The 20,162-nt window shown below is 41.8% G+C and overlaps 2 protein-coding genes across 3 annotated transcripts in view; both read left to right on the top strand.

The window, feature by feature from the left end:
* The window catches only part of lars2 (leucyl-tRNA synthetase 2, mitochondrial), a 28,517-nt gene extending 13,088 nt beyond the window's left edge, over nucleotides 1–15,429 (top strand). For both annotated transcript variants that reach the window (XM_017037581.2, XM_008323473.3), the window contains exons 10-21: nucleotides 114–218; nucleotides 542–657; nucleotides 1,155–1,438; nucleotides 5,499–5,597; nucleotides 8,054–8,191; nucleotides 8,275–8,378; nucleotides 8,542–8,721; nucleotides 8,837–9,006; nucleotides 10,282–10,359; nucleotides 10,453–10,564; nucleotides 11,956–12,083; nucleotides 13,804–15,429. In XM_017037581.2, coding sequence (XP_016893070.1) covers nucleotides 114–218; nucleotides 542–657; nucleotides 1,155–1,438; nucleotides 5,499–5,597; nucleotides 8,054–8,191; nucleotides 8,275–8,378; nucleotides 8,542–8,721; nucleotides 8,837–9,006; nucleotides 10,282–10,359; nucleotides 10,453–10,564; nucleotides 11,956–12,083; nucleotides 13,804–13,983 — 1,694 coding nt within the window. In that variant the 3' untranslated portion in view covers nucleotides 13,984–15,429. The remainder of the gene's footprint in view (nucleotides 1–113; nucleotides 219–541; nucleotides 658–1,154; nucleotides 1,439–5,498; nucleotides 5,598–8,053; nucleotides 8,192–8,274; nucleotides 8,379–8,541; nucleotides 8,722–8,836; nucleotides 9,007–10,281; nucleotides 10,360–10,452; nucleotides 10,565–11,955; nucleotides 12,084–13,803) is intronic.
* A 2,712-nt stretch (nucleotides 15,430–18,141) lies between these two features.
* limd1a (LIM domains containing 1a) overlaps nucleotides 18,142–20,162 on the top strand; it is a 20,661-nt gene continuing 18,640 nt past the window's right edge. Inside the window, exon 1 of the mRNA XM_008323474.3 lies at nucleotides 18,142–20,160. Coding sequence (XP_008321696.1) covers nucleotides 19,055–20,160 — 1,106 coding nt within the window. The 5' untranslated portion in view covers nucleotides 18,142–19,054. The remainder of the gene's footprint in view (nucleotides 20,161–20,162) is intronic.

Below are 20,162 nucleotides of genomic sequence, written 5' to 3'. Positions count from 1 at the left end.
ATTGGGGTTCTCCTGGGATTTTTTCCTCTGTCAGTTGTTAATGATTGCTGATAATGAGCCGCTTGGGGAAGCAGAGCTGCCTTGCTCATGTCCCCTCTCCCTCTGCTCTCCAGACTCCCTGACAGAGGTCACAGCACGTAACCTGTTTACTGGACACGAGGTTCCTCTGGTCATCTCACACAAAGAGGCGTTCGATGACTACCTGGACACAGTGATTGGTATGTAATTACACTGCAGTGGTGAACCTGTGTTTACTCATTTACTCCCAGTTCCCTGGACTGATATTAGGAATAATCGATGAGCACGGATTCATGGATCAGACAGGTCTCACTGTAGTAAAAAAATAATAAAGATTTCAATGATGTAAAAGTGTGTTTTTCTCTCAGTGTGTGGGGTTTGGTCTGTGGTGACTGTTTACTGTTAGTTTCATCACAGCAGACCTCACATAACCTCAGGGTCTTCCTGTCTCCTGAGATCCATTATGTGTGTGTGTGTGTGTGTTTCTGAGCCCATGTTTGTTTTCTCTTACTGTCTCTGACAGGTATTCCAGACAGCAGTGAGGAGGACCTCTCTGTGGCTAAAGCTCTGAATCTTAACTGGACCACGGTGCTGGGAAGTGACCGGGATGGGACACAAACCCTGATTAACTCTAATGAGGTCAGCATGTTGTTGGGAAAGACCCAAGCCATTAAAATCATAGCAGAAGTCCTGACATAAAGTGATTTCTATCTTCATTGTTGAGAGGATGAATCTGCTCTACTGCAGGAAGGAACTCAGGAACTCCCTTCCTAAGTTATCTGTATAAAATGATCCGTTCCATGGAACGAACAGTACTGGAATTATCAGTTAGAGAGAGTTATATAATTATCAAACCTTATTTGATGTAAAGTTGATGATGACATATGTATATATATACATAAATGTATATATATACGTATATATATATATAATTTCATATTTTTCTTTTTCCATTTAGGCCTTAATTTATCAGGAAAAGGTTAAGGTTTCCTACTGGAATTCTGAACTTTGTTTGACTCAGGGAATTCAGGGATCAAATAAAAGTGGTGACTTTGTAAATAACTAAGCACTGCCTCCATCATATTGTTTTCTAATGTCATATTTTCTCCTCGGTGACTGTTTCGTGCTCTGTGTAGTTCTCAGGTCTCAGCAGAGAGAAAGCATTTCACCTAATTACCCAGAAGGCCCAGGAGCAGAAGGTTGGCGGACACCTCACCAGCTCCAAGCTCAGGGACTGGTTGATATCCAGACAGCGGTACTGGGGCACACCCATCCCCATAGTGCATTGTGGGTCTTGCGGTCCTGTGTCCGTCCCAGAGGAAGATTTACCAGTGACTCTACCGAAGGTGCCGTCTCTGACGGGAAGGGGAGCGTCACCACTGGAGGCCGCTCATGACTGGGTCAGCTGTAGATGTCCGAGGTGAGAGAACTCAAAACCTTTTCAGTTGTTGGTTCAAATCTATGCTGTACAATATGAAGTGCAAATTATTACCTATAATATCACTATTATAAATAGTTTTTTTACAGTATGTTTGATAATTGTTTCAGCAGATAAGCATTTCTGGTGCGTCTACATGATATTGTATATTTTCCAACAGAAGCCTCTCATGTCTGCTCTGTCAGTGCAGAGTCACAGCAGAAGTGACTAATAACCAGTCTGTGCATTTCTCTCTTTAATCACAACTGTCCATCATTTCTCACTCATGTTGCTGGTGCAGACTTCCTTCTTTTTATTCAAATGAAGGCTGCTCCTCCAAGAGTGAACGCCGAGCGAAGACAGTGATGATTAAAATTGATACCAGTAACGATTCCAGTCTTAATACTAAACACAGTGCAGTGGTAATGGCACCAGGAAAATTCATTCAACTTTTTTTTTCTAAGAAAGTGTGTAATGCTGGTCTAGCTATGCTTGCGGGGACACATTTTAGGAAACATGTCATGGCCCCAGAGAGTGAGTTCTTTGTTTTTTTGAGCTTCAAGTTTTAGTTTTGGATTAAACTTGAACAGGGTTAGGGATATGATTACTCATATATTTGTAATGGTTATGCATTATGTCTATGTGAAGTGCTCATCCATATCCATATAAATATGTGTGTGCGTGTGTGTGAGAGAAGCAGCAAGGTGCTTCCCAGCCTCATTAACCACGAATAAAAATACAGCACTGTTTCTTCCTTTAAGTTGGAGATCACGTTTTAAAGTCATCTCTAAACTGTAAGTTAATAATACACAGAGGAGACATTAACTTGTGAAACTGTATATACACCCATTGTGATAAACAACAATATCAGTAAAACGCATTAGCTCCTCTTCTAACCAATCACGTCAATACCCTTTCTTTAACTTCACGGGACATTAGATGTCACTTTAAATCTTCCAAAGTGTTTCTAAATTTCCAAGAAAATAACTCTGATGTTAATGCCCAAAAAATAGTTTGTCATGAGGTTCATTGTATATTTGCTGATGAAAGCTGATATGAAAACTCTAATATTGATTGACAATAGATGGGGCTCAGTGACTGGGCAGAAGATTTCTTTTCTCTTCAGGCAGTGACAACTTTTTTAACGACAGACTTATGATTGGTGCCAAATCAGTGGATCAGCATTTCAGCAACAACAACCATGTAAAAGTGTAATTTGCAAATCATTTTCTTTCCAATGTAAAAACTACAACTTATTTCCAGGGCGATGAAGGTGTCACTGGCATTTCTTTAAGTGGGTTGGTCATGACAAAGTGATGTTTTTTGTCAAATACAATCAACACATTTAATTAATTGAAAAATAAATTCTCATACTAACGAATCTGGTGGCATCACTTTAATTATTGGATTTTTAACACTATGTAAATCAAGTCGCTGGCTGGAGAAGCCCTTGAGCCAGGCACTGAGTCACTGCCACTTCCATATGTGCTTCAATCTGGGCAGAGCAGAGGACCCTCTCAGCTGGGTTTCGTTGAGAGAAGGTTGAAGTAAAAGTGGAGGAACAGGACTCTGTAGATGATGAGTCCGTGTTTTGTGTGATGGCTGAATTACGTGAAAAACCTTCTTTGCTGTGTTACTTCCTGTGGTTCCAGCTCAGGCATGAAAGCAGCAGCTGTTAGCCAGGATGTGAGAAAACAGAGCAGTGAGTGTGGACCTGTGAATTTTGTGATGAATACTGTTGTCCTGACGGGGTTATGTAAGGTCTGTGATGAAAGTTGCATAATCCAGCTTTGGTTCGAGCATTGCATTTGTGCCTGTGCGCACACACGTTTATCCTTTCTGTGCAGGCGTAATTACATGTGCTTTCCACCAGAGTCGTGTCAGTGAAAACGTGCAGCATCGATTGTCAACCAACATTTCTTGCTGACAAGGGAGTTTCACTGTGATTTAGACTAATCACTCTCGTGATACTGCAATAATTAACATGATACTCCCCTCACTGTTTTATGGTACGAATAAACCAGTCAGATGGGATTTTGGCCTAACCCTTTCCCATAAAGCTAGCGTAATTCTACCCATCAGCCGCGATTGATGGACATAATCAAAAAGATGCAGTTATTCTCCTTCTTCCATCTCCCATCTGAAGAAATTAGTTTTCTTCCAGCGACCATCTTCAATTAAACAGTGAGTGGCACACGGACGTGTGAAGTGATGAGACTTGTGTGACAGAAATGGACTTTTTATCTGTCCTTGTAGGAAATCATTCCCCGTGCACTCGCCCCCTCTGTGACCCTGCACATCTCGCTAAATTGGCCTGCAAACTGAACCCGGACATGTCTTAAGCTGGCCGGGAATTTGTGCAAGCAAGTGTGTGTGATTACATAAATTTGCAGGTAAAGCGAGAGGCCACCTTGTTAATGGAATATAGACACACACACGGATGTCTAGCTGACACACACACATACACACACACACAGCAGATGGGGTAGTTGTGTGAAGTGGACAATCATTTCCTCTGCCTTATCTGTTCAAGGACCTTTGCGCTTTCAAACCAAGCACCGTCCCTTTAATTGTCCACACACTGCTTTGTTTTTAGTCTCAGGTAAAATGATTGAAAAGACACCAGGTCGGTCCAGCTGTTTGGTAAGTGTTACCAATCAACACGGTGTGCAAAAAAACAGGGAAATATGAGGAATTAACCAGTAAAGTGCTCCAGTACGTTCCTCCTCAGAGCTTCCATTTGATCACCAGCTCATTGTTCTCAAATAGAGATTTTTTACGAGCTCTAATATCTTTTTTGAACAGATTAATTTTATTGGAAGGAAAAAGAGAGTAAATCTAATTGAATTTTATCGGAAGGAAAAAGAGAGTAAATCTAATTGGGTGAGAATCGGGTTTTCCAAAATACAATATTTTTTGAGGAGAAATATAGTAAGTCATATTCTTTTCTCTTTTTTTTCTGGCTCAATGTAGAGTCTCCCACGATCCGATTATGTGTAATCTGTACTGAACGCAATCTCTGCTGTAATAGAATTCATAATAGTTCAAGCTTTTGTAAAAAAAACAAACTATCTTAATTTTCTGTCAGTTTTTGATGACATTAAACAAACTATCATAATTTTCTGTCAGTTTTTGATGACATTTTAATTTTTTTGTGGTGTGTTGGAGGTGGCTCGATTTTATTGTTGGCTTTTCATTATTTGAAAATAACACCTGACTTCCAAATATTAACCTTGCTACGCCTTAGACCTGTTGCTAGGCAACCTTCAGCTCCTACCTCATCATCACAGCCTTATTATAGACCGGTATATGAGGTGGTGGACGGCGATATCGCAATATACGTACATCTGTGTGTATAGTCATATGTATGTGACGCTAATGTTTGTGTGAGTCAAAAAAAAAAAAGACAAAAACAAAGACTTCCCATAAGGTCCACAGTCACAGCCGCCGCTCTGCTGCTCACACTCCAGTACAGCTCAGCGCTGCCTCTCTGTTTATCTGTCTGTGACACAGAATTCAACTCTGTTGAGACTCATTATTAAAGTAAGTAATGAAACACTTTTGTCGCTCCAGTAAGTGCTTCGAATCAGAAACCAACAAACAACTTTCCAAAGACTTTTTTTGCTGCGACTCCACCGACATCAATGCCTCTTCTGTGAAAGTGACGGGGACAGATTCGCCTCACGTACCAGAGTGCTGTTTGGCTTGGACAGAAAGGAGAGAGCGAAGTGGTATTTCCAACACAAACACACGATCATGTGTTGGATCTGCCAGTTCATTCCCTGTTAGCACAGACTGTTAGTCAGGGCGCAGATATAGAACTCTGATGCCAGTCAGGCTGCAGCTCAGCCTCTCTGCAGGGACATGACCTACACAGCCAGATGGAGCCAGCTTTTCTCAAACGCACACACATACAGATAAAACCCATAATGTGCCGTTTCTCTGAGCACACAAACAAGAGGTATTTGTCTGTTCACTTTCTAAATAGTCTGCATGATATTGATTTTTTTCGTCTACTGTACCGACCCTCTCTCTCTCTGTATCTCACACCGTCTCTTGCCAGATGTAAAGGCCCGGCGAGGAGGGAGACCGACACCATGGACACCTTTGTGGACTCAGCCTGGTATTACCTCAGATACACAGACCCTCAGAACCCTCATAGGTATAAACAACTTCTTTCTCCTCAAGGCTTCAATTATTTTTATTTTTTTCTCTGACTCAGTGAAGCGACAAAATGCTCTTTTATTTACTTGTTTCTTCACATCTTTTTCCCTCACACTGACAGATTTCAGCTTGTTTGAGTTTACAGTGTATATGAATGGAATGATATAGAAAAGGAAAGTAGGGCTTGAACGTCTGAGTTTTACTTCTCAAAAGTAGAAACTAATGATTACCAGACGAAACATTAGGCTAATTACATAGCCTGATTATTTCACTAATCAGAGCTAAGATAATCAATGAGTCACATGAGCAGTTATCAAAAATATCATTGCTCAGTGGAAGTTTTTTACCCTTAGCTTTAGGCAACTATATTATGCATGGCACACATTTCCAAAAAGCCAAGGCCTGGAGGCCTGACATTTGCCTCAGCTGCTGTTCTCACTTACAGCAGGAAAGGGCAACACTAGTCCTGAATTTTTATTTTGCATCACAGCAGCATCATATTCCAGTCTTTGGTCTGGTATCGAACCCTATTATTATTATTAGATGAGAAGGTACAGGCTTGCTTATTTGCATCCCACCCAGGACCCTGGTTTGGTGTATATACATTTATTAGGGATGTCCGATAATATTTGCCGACCAATATTATCGGCCTGACATTAGCATATTATGTAATATCTTTAAGAATCGTTATTGGGTTTTCCTCCCATAAGGAAAACCCAGATAATGCAGTGCCTGTTTTTCACCAAATGATGTGTGCCCTAAAAACTGTTATTTGGGGGATAAACTGCTGTACATTACAGTGAGTCACTAGATGGCAGCATTGCAGCTCATTTAATTAATCTTATACTCAAACAGTGGTTTGTACAGATAAATAAATAAACATTTTCAGGCCTATATCAGTATCAGTTGATATTGGAATAGGAAATTAAGCGTGTGGACAATGTAGCATATCAGATGTCGACAAAAAGTTAATATCGGACTAGTATTTATATATGTAATTGTTTTGGGGGGGCGTCTTTAGGCAGTCTTTATACAACAACATATCAATTTGGGATGAAAATACTTCATCCATCCATCCATTTTCATCCGCTTATCCGTTACCGGGTCGCGGGGGCAGCAGTCGCCACCCAAATCACATTGCACCATACCAACCCCCCAAGCCTTCCTGCGGGTGGTGAGTCCACTGGAAATGAAAATACTTATTTAGTAGAAAGATGAAGGTCCACTTGTGCCTTTTCTTGCATCTGGGTTTACCAAACCAACCCCTGATGATAAAAGATAGTTAGAATGAAGAGATAAGGTTCGCTATGGTCAGCTCTTGAATGCTTTTACAGATTCTGTGATAGAGTGGCTGTTAGTCATTGAAAAAAAACACACACTAATCTTTTCCACCAAGAAGAAAAGCAGCAGGTATCTTGGCCTAATCTAGGTCACAGAAATGTTTTATCATTTTGCGTTTTCAATGATTTCCCATGAATATTAATGAAGTGTAAAGGTTGTCTGTTCAGTGTTTTGGCAGGGTAGAATGTGAATGTATGTGAAGTGTCATTGACACGTGCACACACGTGCTCACACACGACTGAAGGTTTCATTCCCTGCCAACGGAGATTATAAAGCCATGGTTTTCACCTGCTGGGTCAGTGGCGACACCCAGAGCTTAACAAAATAGATTAATTTCCCAGTGCCCTGACCTGGCTGTAAAGCTGCTTTAAAAGCAGGAGGGAGCCGCTCTCTCCGTCACTTTTCCTAGCGGCACAAATGATATGGCACAACAGAAAAAGCTATCAGACCATTTATGCATTTGGCTTGACCTCCAGAGACCTGGGACAGATGAAAACATCAAGCAACATATGTTAAAAAAAAGTAGCTGGAAAGTGGGGAAAGGAACTGGAACACGTGCGCGCGTTCTTGCGCGTGTGTGAACATGATGCCAGCGAGTCGGCAAAAATTATTTTCAGCCTTCGAACTTCATAAATCTTTCTTGCCGGTTCAATTATCTTGGTGACACCATCAGGCAGAGAGAGAGAGCGCGAGGCAGAGAAGTGTGGAGGAGAGTAATGACTGGTATGAAAGGTGACATACTGAGATAACAGTGAGGCCCAAAGAGCGTCATTACTGCGGGAGGAAACCCTGCGGACTAACCTCACTGCTCACTGTTCACATTTTTACAGAACTGTAAAAAATGACAGAATGATTGAAGGGGAATTTTTATTTTATCTACTAAAATGTGAACATAACATACTCTGTACCACTTTCTTTTTACATTCCAAGTGAGCGCTGAGAATCTTTTCTGTCAGTGGGTGTCAGTGCCAGTCTGCCCCCTAGAGGACATTTACGTGAACATCCAAGGAAGCTGCTACGTGTTTTTTTGAAATAAAACCTTAAAATATTAGCAGTTATTTCCTCTTTAAATTGTACCGTTTTTTCATGAATCTCAATGTTTTTCTTCCTCAGACCTTTTGACCGTCATCTAGCAGATGACTGGATGCCTGTGGATGTGTACATCGGCGGAAAGGAGCACGCCGTCATGCACTTGTACTACGCCCGTTTCTTCTGTCACTTCTGCCAGGACCAGGATTTGGTGACTCACAGGTAGAGACCAGCTCCATGTGTGTATTTACTAAAACTTGATGCAGACAGTTTATGCATCTCTGATTACTATTGATGTGTTTCAGGGAACCTTTTCGAAAGCTGCTGGTCCAGGGTCTGATCAAGGGCCAGACTTTCAGACTGGCTGAAGGTGGCCAGTACCTAAAGAGAGAGGAGGTAGACCTTACAGGTACTTTCCTACCAGTTTCTTTCCTAATATTATTATAGAAAAAATGAGTTTGTGACATGGAATCTCTTACATGAAGTTGTTGAAATATGCTTATAAACCAAACGTGTAACTAAATGTATGATATAAATGTGCTCCTTGTGAGCGCTGACTCTGATGCCTAAAGGGAGAGAGCCTGTAGCACTGAGCGGCGGTCGTGTTGACGTGACGTGGGAGAAGATGAGCAAGTCCAAACACAACGGTCTGGACCCCCGAGAGGTGGTGGAGCAGTACGGCATCGACACAGCTCGTCTCTTCATACTTTACGCAGCGCCTCCTGATCAGGACATTCTCTGGGATGTCAAGAGTGAGTCGAGCTCCTGTTGCAGATTTTGGTTTATTTTAAAATTGTGTTTCATGAATCAGATTTTTTTAGATTTCTTAGATTCTCTTCTTTGTTTGCATTTTATCGATCACATTAGCGGATGCTATTCCTGGCGTTCTGCGATGGCAGTCTCGAGTGTGGCAGCTGGTGACCAAGCTCAGGGGAGCTCGGCAGATCGGTGAAGCCCCCAACCCATCCCTGCTGAAGAAGAAGGAGCTGGCAGAGAGCAGGAAGATCTGGCAGAACAAGAACTATGCTATTCAAGAGGTGATGACTTTAGACCAACTTCAAACCAAGAAATTGATATCAGGGGTCGACAACGACCTTTAACTAGGGATGTCCGATATTAACTTTTTGCCCACATCTGATATACGATATTGTCCAATCACTTAACTCCCAATTCCGATGTCAACCGATACCGATATAGGCCTGGAAATATTTATTTATTTATTTGTACAAACCACTGTATATGAAATTAATTAAATGAGCTGCAATGCTGCCATCTTGTGACTTTCACTTTAATATACAGCTGTTTGTCCCCAAATTGGTTTTAGGGCACACATCATTTAGCAAATGATGTGTTATCGGGTTTTCAGTAGGAAAAACTGATAACTATTGTTACAGATATTACATAATATGCTAATATCTGCCGATAATATCAGTTGGCCAATATTGTCGGACATCCCTACCTTTAATCCTCAATAAATACAATTTAATTAAAAACATTTTCACCTAAATAAACTCCATTCAAGGTTTCAACCTTTGACAGCAGATCAGATTTCTGCTCCAATGAGAGTTTTTTTTCAAACTTTTTATCACCATCCAGTTGTTCATATAGTGTGAGTTCAGAGGGTGGAAGAAACTCAGTCAACTGTTTCACTCATGGCCTCAAAATGGCCGGAGCCAGCGCTGGCTGAGAGGCAGAATTTCAGACAACAAGCTCATCGATAAACTCGCACATCATTCACACAGTGTGTCAGCACGAGGCGTTCCAGTCGGCGCTCTACGTCCACCGTCACCTGACATCTGCACAGTAAAGAGTGGAAGAGGAGGATGCTGGGAATTGATCTTAAATCCACACTGCCTTTACACTTTATAAATAGCCTCTGTTGGAGGTCAGCTTTGATTCTCTCTCTCCTCTCTCTCTCTCTCTCTCTCTCTCTCTCTCTCCTCTTTCTCTCTCTCTCTCACTTGCCCCCCCGAGCCGGTGTTTTTATAGAAACCTGGGGCTGTTTGCCATGAGCTCAAAAGCCAAGGTTGTCTTTTGATGTGTCCATCAGAAATGCCTCAGTGATCGACCCCCCCCCCCCTCAGGACCCCCTCCAATGGCTTTTTCTACCCATGAGGCTAAGCAGCAGAAGACTGACATGTTGTGTGCTCCATACTGTACAGTGGTGATAACAGAGAGGAGCTCTTTGTTTTCAAATCATGCTTTAAACCGACTCCATTATGAACATCCACATCTGGAAATATTTACTAGTGTTTTCTTCTTTTTTTTTTAAATTAACAACGTTTTTTTTCCTGTTTTGTTTTCTTGTGTAGGTGACGTCACACCTCACAGAGGATTTCCATTTTAACACGGCCATTTCTCGACTGATGGGACTGACCAACTCCCTCAGTGTGAGTCTGTCTGCTGTTCAAATGATAAAGAAAAACAAAAAACTTTGCATATTGACTTAAATTCCATTTTCCCCTCGTGTGTCTGTGTGTTAGAGTGCATCAGTCAGGGTCGCACAGCACAGTGTGGAGTTTGAGGAGGCGCTGGCCTCACTAGTGTTGATGATCGCACCCATGGCTCCTCACCTGGCTTCAGAACTTTGGGCAGGTCTGGACAATTTTAACAACATGTGGAGCTGTTTGAGTTTTCCTACTTTTCTTTTTTGGCAAAATGGAAATTTTGTCTTTTCCATCACCATTACTGCTATGTATTTGCAAATTTTTGGCTATTTCTGTTAGGCTCTGGACAGCGCCTCCTTTTTTTTTACTCTTTGTATTTGTATCCTTGCGCGGGCTAACTTTAGGCTGTAAAGCCATTTTTATTGTCCTGTTAGCTAGATTTGAATTTATTCTTAGCTAGTGCTTGCCTAGCTTCATACTGCCATTTTTAACCTTGGGGTCACGACCTTACGTGGAGTCATCTCGAATTCAAATGGGGTCACCTGAAATTTCTATTAATTGATCAAAAATACTGAACATTTTTATTATTCTATTATTTAAAAACAGTATAACAAACATATCCAAAAAGTAATTCTAAAAAAAAATGTCTCTGAGGTCACCAGAAATGTATGATGTCAAAATGGGCTCACAAGCCAAAAAATGGTTGGGAACCACTGGTTTATACTATACTATATATAACTTGTGTCTCTGCACTGGTGTGGTGTGGACTTATTTTCAGTGACACGTGTGATCCAACTCTGCACTAATGCCTACTTTCCAGTTGATCGTCGTAGAGGAAAATGTGACACAGTGAGGATATGGGAGGAGATCTGCTGTTTATGGAGCACAACCACACACACACACACACGTTCCCATGTGTGTGTGTTTTACCAAGTGGTTTGTGTGCATTTGGGTTGAACCCCGTATGTCAGTTTAAACCTGCCTGATAAACAGGAAGTACTGTTGAGGGACATGTGACCTCTGCTGCACTCAGTCACATTGAACTTCTCCAAACTCTCACTCTTTTGTTTGTAATTTTACACACACGCAGCACAGGATGGAGGAAGTTCACATCCTTCCCTTGCGTCTCCAGTGGGATGCACACTTATGGGTTTTTGTGAGAGGTTAGGGCAAGGGTTGCTGGGATTGCGGGGCTGCGTTTTGACCTTTCTGTGGAAGAATGTGTCACGTTGTGAAGTAAGATAAAATTTATAAAAAGCAACGGGAAGGATGAAATAAAGCAGTGGTTCTCTACCCTCTACAGCTGCGCCGCCCTTTCGTACATGACTTCGTACAACGCCACTGAACCACAATTAAAACACTGTTATTCTTACCAAACATATATTGGCCCTCAGTGCAGTTTCTCCACTGTGGCACATGTAAATAAACCCTTAAAATCAAAGTCAGTGTATTGACATCAATACAACTCTTGGTGACCCCCCTGCTTAAGCTGCGTGCCTTCCAAAGGGGACCCGCCTCCCACGTTGGAAAGCACTGATTTAAAGCAACTGTTTGCTCCTCTTCCTCAGATCTCCTTCTGTGTCTCTGTTTCCTCCTCAGGTCTTTGCAGAGTAGAAAACCTCCTCAGCCCAGTGCTCCAGTGTGGAGGAGACGTGCTGCAACAGTCCTGGCCCACTGTGGACCCCGAGTACTTGGAGGTTCCTGACTTTCTGGAGCTGTCTGTACTGGTACAAACATTTCGTAGCTTTGGATGTAATTGTAATGTGGTCACTGGCGCTGTTTATATCCCGCGTTCAAAGGCTTTATTAATATACCAACACCTTTGTTCTCTTGTCCACTGGCTTTTTCACTCAAACTCTCCGCTCTCGGTTCCATGATTGGAGTCAAAGCCTGTCATTTTCAGGAGAGTCTGTGATTATTGTGCACTCACGCTTGTGTGTGTGCGTGTGTCATAAGCTGCAATTGGGGACAAATTTGAGACTAACATCACGATGTTTGGGGATGGTGTGTTTAAGCGGGGACTGAAACTGTATCCCTTTTAAGGATCAAGCAGAAGTTTTGGGTCAGAGTTGGGGCGGGTCTCCAGGAAATGAATAATTGTGTGCAGTATAGTCGTCAAGTATGTTTACATGTGTGTCACTGCAGGCACAAAACCTCAGGATTGTGTGAGTAGTTTATGCTTTTGAAGGATCAGACCATAGTTTACATCAGTGGTCCCCAAAGAGGGGGTCGGGTCCTCGCTTGGGACCATGGAGCTGTTCTGTGGGGACACAATTTTAATTTTAATTTTCTCTTTGTGTATTCCACCGTGAGTTGATGACGTGTGTTTGTGCTCACGCCTACATCAGTACCAGAGTGATCTTGAGTGATTTAAAAAAAAAAATTGAATTCAGAGTAATTGTTGACCTTTGGCATCACAGCTGTGTCGTATTGTCTGTGATTTACTCGACCGGCTTAAACAAATCGAATTCAGAGTAATTATTGACCTTTGGCTTCACAGCTGTGTCGTATCGTCTGTGATTTACTCGACCGGCTTAAACCGCCTGTCATGTGAATGTGAAGTGAAAAACAAAAATGACTCCATTGCCTTTTTCAGTTGATTGGTTTTTATCCTGTTTGTGTTATGATGTCGTTCTTGTGGCCACTTCTCCCTTCACATAAAATACATTGGGGTTGAACTGCCGTCAGTCCATGGTGATGCCGCGGTGCTTTTTAGTTCATCCCGACCTTGTTCTCTGTTGTGGGTTTCCTCTGCCATGTGGAGGCAAACTTACTCTGCCTCTCCTGTAATCATGTGCTTGGGTTTGTCCAGACTGGGGCCGAGTAATCGAGGACACACACACACATACACACATACACATATTTTCAGCCGCCAGCTGCTAGATGTCATTTCCAAAATTTCTTTTCAGCCGCCTGCTGCTAGATGTCATTTCCAAAATTTCTAAATTACATTTATTTTAAGTAAAGTAAAACATTTTTTCATATTTAATAATTAAGTGATTTTGACCAGGTTTGTTCTTTTTTTGTATATCCTCTTCCTGCCCTGTTGCACTTCTTGGTCATCTTCCTGCTCTGTAGAAAAGGAAATAGTGTGGTTTGGTTTTTTTTTTTTCTTTTCTATAATTAATGTGTCGTGTCAATGCATTTTCTTCCTTTCGAGCATGAATTAGCAATAAATAAATAAATAAATGAGCAAGAATTGAAGGAAGTTCAGCCTTCAGGAACCAATAAAGGCAACCTTAACGTGAGCTTCCTGAGAGAAACCCTTAATTATGATAACGACCTAATGAAGTGTCTTATGATATTAAAAAGTGAGTGAGAACTTGATTTAGTTTCTCATAAACTGCCTTGTGACTGGAGTTCATTTCCAAATTAGTGGAGCTGAAGTATAATAAGTAGCAGAAATTTCACTGTTTTCGTCACATCTGTTTTTTATTTCCCCCCTAGATCAACAATAAAGTCTGTGGGAAGGTGACGGTGTCGCTGCAGGAGTCCACAGACCCAGAGAAGGTGGAGAAGCTGGTCCTGGAGAGCCCACTTGGACAGGAACTTCTCAGAGAACGCAGCATCAAGAGAGTGATCCTCTCGTCCAGGACCGCCCTCATTAACTTCCTCGTTGATCAGTGACGCTTGGGCCTTAACTAGTGATTCTAGTAGATAGTTGGAGTTTTTACTGGTTCAGAGATGAACTGTAAAATCTTAGCTGTAAATATGTCATTAAAACATTTATTTATATTTTCAGGTTTTTATTAAAAAACAAAGAGAATTGGGGGAAAGTTGGTTTCTTCATTTTTATTTAACTTTTACGTATAATGTCACTACCAATAGATTTTTTTTTTTGCCTCTCTCTTTTTTTAATCTCCGTCAGTTGGAGCACCTCTTCAGATTCCCGCCACCCTTCACATTCCTCTTCATTTTCACCACTCCAGCCGCGACTTCACACCTCCGCCTTATGTGCCGGTCGGCTCTGTATTCCAGCTGAGTCACACACTTGTGATCTGCCTTATCAGTACCACATTTTAGCCTTAGCGCTCCATACAAGGAGCGTTGATTAGTTCCTGAGACCATGTGACCGTGTAAAGATCAGTGGGAGATTTTCCTCAAATCAAACCACCACCTGGTGGACGACTGTTGCTGCGCTGTGTGCTTGTGTGTCAGTGAGATCAGTCAGCCGACGTGACGCTGTCTGAGCCCTCAGCGGTGAAATGCATCCACGTGTGCCCACCACCCTCTCCCCCCTCAGGCTTATCTCTGTGGTTATGTGGTGTGTGATACTTACAGGCACTTGTCTTTCATGACCTGTAGTGTCTTTGTCTTCACTCTATTCAAGTTTCAGAAGCATCGTAAAAAGTCGTCTCCTACTTTGTCTGGTATCTGTGTGTGAATGAACCAGCAGAAATATGAGCCTTTTGATCTCCCTGGGAGATGTGACGGTGTTGTCCAGCTTATGTTGGAGGAAGTTCTAATATTCTATGGTCTTGTATAGAGACTGATACAATCTGAACTTTTTTCGTTTTTTGTTTAAAAGCTTATTTTCCAGGTTGAGTCTCCTACGCATGAATGAAAATAAGCTGTTGTAGACGTGAAAGAAAAGGTTGTTTATGTTCACAAAGAAATACAGGAGGTGAAGATGTGCAGTAATTAGAAAGTCTACAGGTGAAGTGGAGCTACAGAAGATAGAATGAACTCGGTGAAACTGCAGAATTACAAAACGACATTGAAGAGTCACAAACATTCCTGCATAGCAATGGACTGAGTTTGAAGATGAAGAAAAAAAACCCAAAAAACTTCTACTGAATAAACACTTTTCAAGCTTGACTAATTCAGGCCAAAGTAAAAAGAAAAAAAACACTTTCAACTTATTCCACAGCAGTAGGTTAATCAGGGTTTGCAACAGATTTTTATGGCGGAGGTCTTTGTGGAAGTCCTTGTTTCTACCAGGGCTGGGAATTGGGTCGGGCAAATGATGCAGACTGGAATAAATATTTTTCTTCTGTCTTTGCTCTGATGTGGGACTAAGATTGAGTTTCTTTAAAAATTAGATTTAAATAAAAAATTGAATTGCAAAAAATTGCAAAAAAATCTGGCGCAGGCTTAAAACCTGAAAAAAGAAAATGTAACGCTGCTCAGACCTTGATATTTTTCTGTTTTGTAAAATTAAATTTTGTTTTGTGAAGTGAGAGACTGTAACAGCTGGCCTATTCAGAAATGTTTGAAAATTCCGTGCTCTGTACAAAATACTTGTGTGAGAAAATCTCAGGCATATTTATAATTGTTTTCTTAGCTTCAGGTAAATAATGACAATATTTATTTTAATTATTTTAATGTTGTTGTTCACTGATCCCTGTAACCTTTAGCTGTATTTTTAGCTTCTACTTCACACCATCAGTCGACAGGAAATCTCACAGAAAAACAGGAAGAGAAACCAAAAATAAGAGAAGCGTTGCAGATTTTTCTCATCCCTTGGTCCAACTCAGTGAGTTTAATCTGGGCCGCAGGCTTTCACAGCAAAAACAAAGTGATACTGTCCTTGACCCTCCTCGTCCTTGTCTCTGCCTTTTTTTCTCTCTCTCACTGCAGCTGTCAGTTTTCAGTTACTTTCATTTTCATGTCAGATTTCTAAAACTAGGTATTTTTGTCTTTGTGTGTTGTTTATGCAGCTTTTTCACACCTGCATTTTTACTTCTACTGCTGCTTCTAAATGTCATGTAGACACTAGCCTGAACCTAACCTGGCCTAAACAATAAGCTAGGCTTCTGTTAGATTTATATATATATATATATATTCTCTCTCTCTCTCTCTTTTTAATTTGGTTGCCAACAGCTCAATCATTCAACACTTTCTGTCAGCTCTGCAGTTTCCATAGTGACAAGAATGGTTAAATAGGTGACAGTATTCTATGGTGACTTACTACAGTAACTCTTCAGACCACAGTCTGTATCTCGCTCACAGTGATCGGACTATGAGAAAATTCCTCTTCTTTCTCTGGAGACGTTGCTAAATGAGAGTTAAAATGATGAAACGTACCGAACAGTATCCAACACTGACACACGTGATTTTGTCATTCTTCTCACCACAGCTATATTTAATATTAGTACACACTTTACACAACACACTCCCATTTGGCTAATTGTTGTTGCACTGTTCTCACAGTTGCATTGTCTTGGGTTTTGCAACAACCAATAAAAAACAGACCTTTACCACAGTGAATATCTATTTATACGTAATTATTTTAAAACATCATCATTTTTGATTATGAACTGGTTGACCAAATCTCCGCCCCACTCCTCCGCTTCATTCACTTGTTATTGGTGACACATATTTAACGTAACCTCAAATTACAAAACACTGACTACAAAACATACAAACAACAGTGTTGAAATCCTGCCTTGTTGTTCACAGCTCTGAATCAAATCTCAACAAGACTAAAATAACTCATTAAACTTAAGTTATTTTGGTTACTCTAACCAAATGTATGGAGGAACACCTGTTAACCATTTCTGAACACAGCCGTCTGATTTCTGGAAATATTTTCATTTTATAACCAGATTTATTAGTTTTAAAAATGCAATAATATAAGAAGGAGAATCAGCTTTGGGGAAACTTCCTGTTTGTAAGTCAGCAGTTTGGAGGAACACCCAACCTGAACTAACACACCACGCGGATTAATATTTTCACACCAACAAAAAACATGTGTAATACAAGCCCCCTGTTGGACACATATAAAACTACATTTGTGTTTTTTTTTTACTGGTGGCTACAGTCTATTTGACCATTGATTAGATGTTATTTTTCATTTTTTTACCTCAGCTGAAGCGCTACAGTCTGGTCAGGATACAGTGGAGAGGGTCAGGGTTTGTGTATGTTTTCCATCGGCGGGAATGTGTGATGTCATTCAACCAAAAACCACAAGTCAGACACACCCATACACTGCAGTTATAATAAAGCTCTACATGGCTTGGTTCTACTGTATAGAATGTTTACGAGGTGGTGCCACTTCTAAAAGTCTCCCCCCTCAGTGACAAAACTGGAGCGACATAAAACAACCAGTGAACATTTGAGCAGGATTTTGTGTGGTTTCCCACACAAATGACAACATAATTATCCTTCACCTATTTACTTGACCTTCTGTCTTCTATTACCAGGAGTGAAGTAGAGTAAAATGTGTCTTTGATTTTATTCAATTAAAGAGTGTTAGAAAAGATGGTGATATTTTACTTTATGTGATATGTTAAAAGTGAAAAACACTGGCCTAAAATAGTGTGGAGGAGTAGAACAAGGTGATGTGAAGCAACATAATATCAAACTTTAGTACGTTCACTGTTTGTTTGATTGATTTAGTTTGATATATTAGTTTTGTCCAGTGAAGCCCATGTTGCCCAACGTTTTGCAAACAGCCCCGTTTTGACATATGTACACTAACCAACGTGCAAGCACCCTGCTAATGTTGCATAGTATTTGCAATTGTATTCTGAGCATTTAAAAATTGAAAGAGCTCAGCCTAAAAATATGTTCATTCCTCACTCAGACATGTTTCAGGAGCTGCTTTTTCACACTTAATATAAAACGTTTTGACATTTACAATTAAAAATAATATTATACTAGTGTGTGTAATCCATGCCCTAAGCCATTAAAATGACGATGGGAGCTAAACTGTCTGTTGAAAAACACTAACATAACAGCAAAAGATGAAACATTCTTTTCTTCTTGCCCTTTCAGAAAATTTCTTGGCCCACAATTAGATTGCAACCCAGTGTTTGGTAATTACAGGTACAGTATGGAGTTCCTCAAGCTCATATGCCAAGTTCTGGAATACATTTATTTATTTGTTTGTTCTGTCCGTTAACCTGAGATGTTCCCTTTACTGTGGTAGTACAGCAGGTGGGGAGAAGTGAGTCAACTTGTTTTGATATTTTTAAACATGACTCAGGATGAAGGGCCTACTCTTCCTCTGTTGGAGCGGATGAATATCTGCCTCCGGATTCCTCTATTTTAAACCGAGCTGTTTTTTTAAACGCCACTGTGGATGAATAAGCTCATGTTGATGCTCTCGTCTGTTCCTAACTCCACTCGGATTTATTTCTGAGTGCTGCGCCTTTAACAACAAACTTGTCCCTGCTCTCAGTCCCGTCTGTTGGAACACCGGCGGCGGCCACGTACTGTCCACTGGCTCTGACACTTCTTCTACTGCCCCGCGTTCTGGTCTTCATGTCGGACTACTTTTTCTCTGTTTAATGCCTGTACCTGAGGGTTAACATGCCGTTTGAACTACTTTTAAAAGAAGTAGGAGACGGAGAGTGTGTTTGCATGGCTTGTGAATGAAGGTTTTCCACAGGGAGTAGCAGTAGGAGGAGGAGGAGGAGGCGGTGGAGGAGGAGGAGCAGCGGGCAGTTTGAGGGGTCGCCCCGGTTATCGGATCCGGAATCTGCTCACATTTATAACCAGACAGACGGAGGCTTGTTCGGGTGGAGTAGATCTGGACGGCGCAGACTTTAACGAAGGAATATTCAACTTTTTTTTTTATTCACCCGGACCATTTAAGTGACGGAACAGTTGGAAAAGTTCCTTTCATTTAAAAACTACCGGACTGGAACTCACTCTGGAAGTTACTTTACTGACTGTTGTGATTTACGTGGACTTTATCCTTTCTGTATAATTGCTTTTAAAATTAGATCCATTGTTACAAGCGGACTCCAGAATGGATAAATACGAGGATTTAGGACTGGAGGCGAGTAAATTCATCGAGGACCTGAATATGTATGAGGCATCCCGGGATGGTTTGTTTCGCATGAGGAGGGATGCGGGAAATAACCCTGACTTTGAGGAGACGCGGCGAGTTTTTGCCTCTAAAATGACAAAAATTCATATGCAGAAGCAGCAAGAGGAGATAGCAAAAAACAACCAGGCCATTAGAATGAACGGGGGTCACAACAGTAGCGGATATTACACCAAAGACCGGCCGCCCATCAACAGTTACAGACAGCCGGCTGAAGCGGCGGCGAAGCCCCCGTTACTCTCCGCTCCAGTGTCGGGCACTACGGGCGGGAGTCAGTACGCGCCGTTTGACGTCCAAAAACATCACTCAGCCAGTCAGCCTGAATCACCAACAGGCAGAATGTTTGGCTACGGAAACAATTACGACAATAAGGAACCCCATTCATATCAGCACGGCAGCTCCACTCCCCCCAGCAGCCCAGGAAAAGCACCCAACAGCGCGCCCACACATGCGCGTCACCCCGTCAGCCAACAGCCGGCCTGGGCCCCGTCCAGAGAGAACCAGTTTTCTTCGTCCAAGCCTGGGTCAGAGGGCAGTAACATATCTCATCACCAGCCACAGCACCTTCCTGCACCCCCCGCTGTCAACAGTCTACCACCCCAGCAGAGTCAGGCTGTGTCCAACCAGAGCCCACCTTCTTCTGTCAGAGGTTGGACTTCAGATGGTTCTGGAACTGTCAAACCAGAGTTAATTCCAACTCTGCCATTGAGTGCTTTCACAGGAGGAGCAGATTTCTCTGTGCAGCAGCAGAAGCAACATCAGGGCAACTCCACACAGCCCACCACCCATTATGCGTCGAGCTCTCCACCATCTACCACCCGCCACAATGGTCCTACGTCAGTTTCCTCTGTCCATCCAGCACCACCTGAAACCACCCAGGTTAAAACCCAGCTTCCCTCTGTGGAGTCTGTCCATCACTTTGTCCCTAGAAGCATAAACCAGGGTCAAGGTCAGAGACAAACCCCTATTGTTGGGCAGGCTGTCCATGCCGAACCTGAAGTCCAGTGTCCCCCCAAATCTGCCCAGCTGC

The sequence above is a fragment of the Cynoglossus semilaevis genome, chromosome 13 (genome assembly GCF_000523025.1).
Source record: "Cynoglossus semilaevis isolate Cse_v1.0 chromosome 13, Cse_v1.0, whole genome shotgun sequence".
NCBI lineage: Eukaryota > Metazoa > Chordata > Actinopteri > Pleuronectiformes > Cynoglossidae > Cynoglossus > Cynoglossus semilaevis.
The sequence above is the reverse complement of the archived record's forward strand: the minus strand, read 5'-3'. Positions and strand labels throughout refer to the sequence as shown.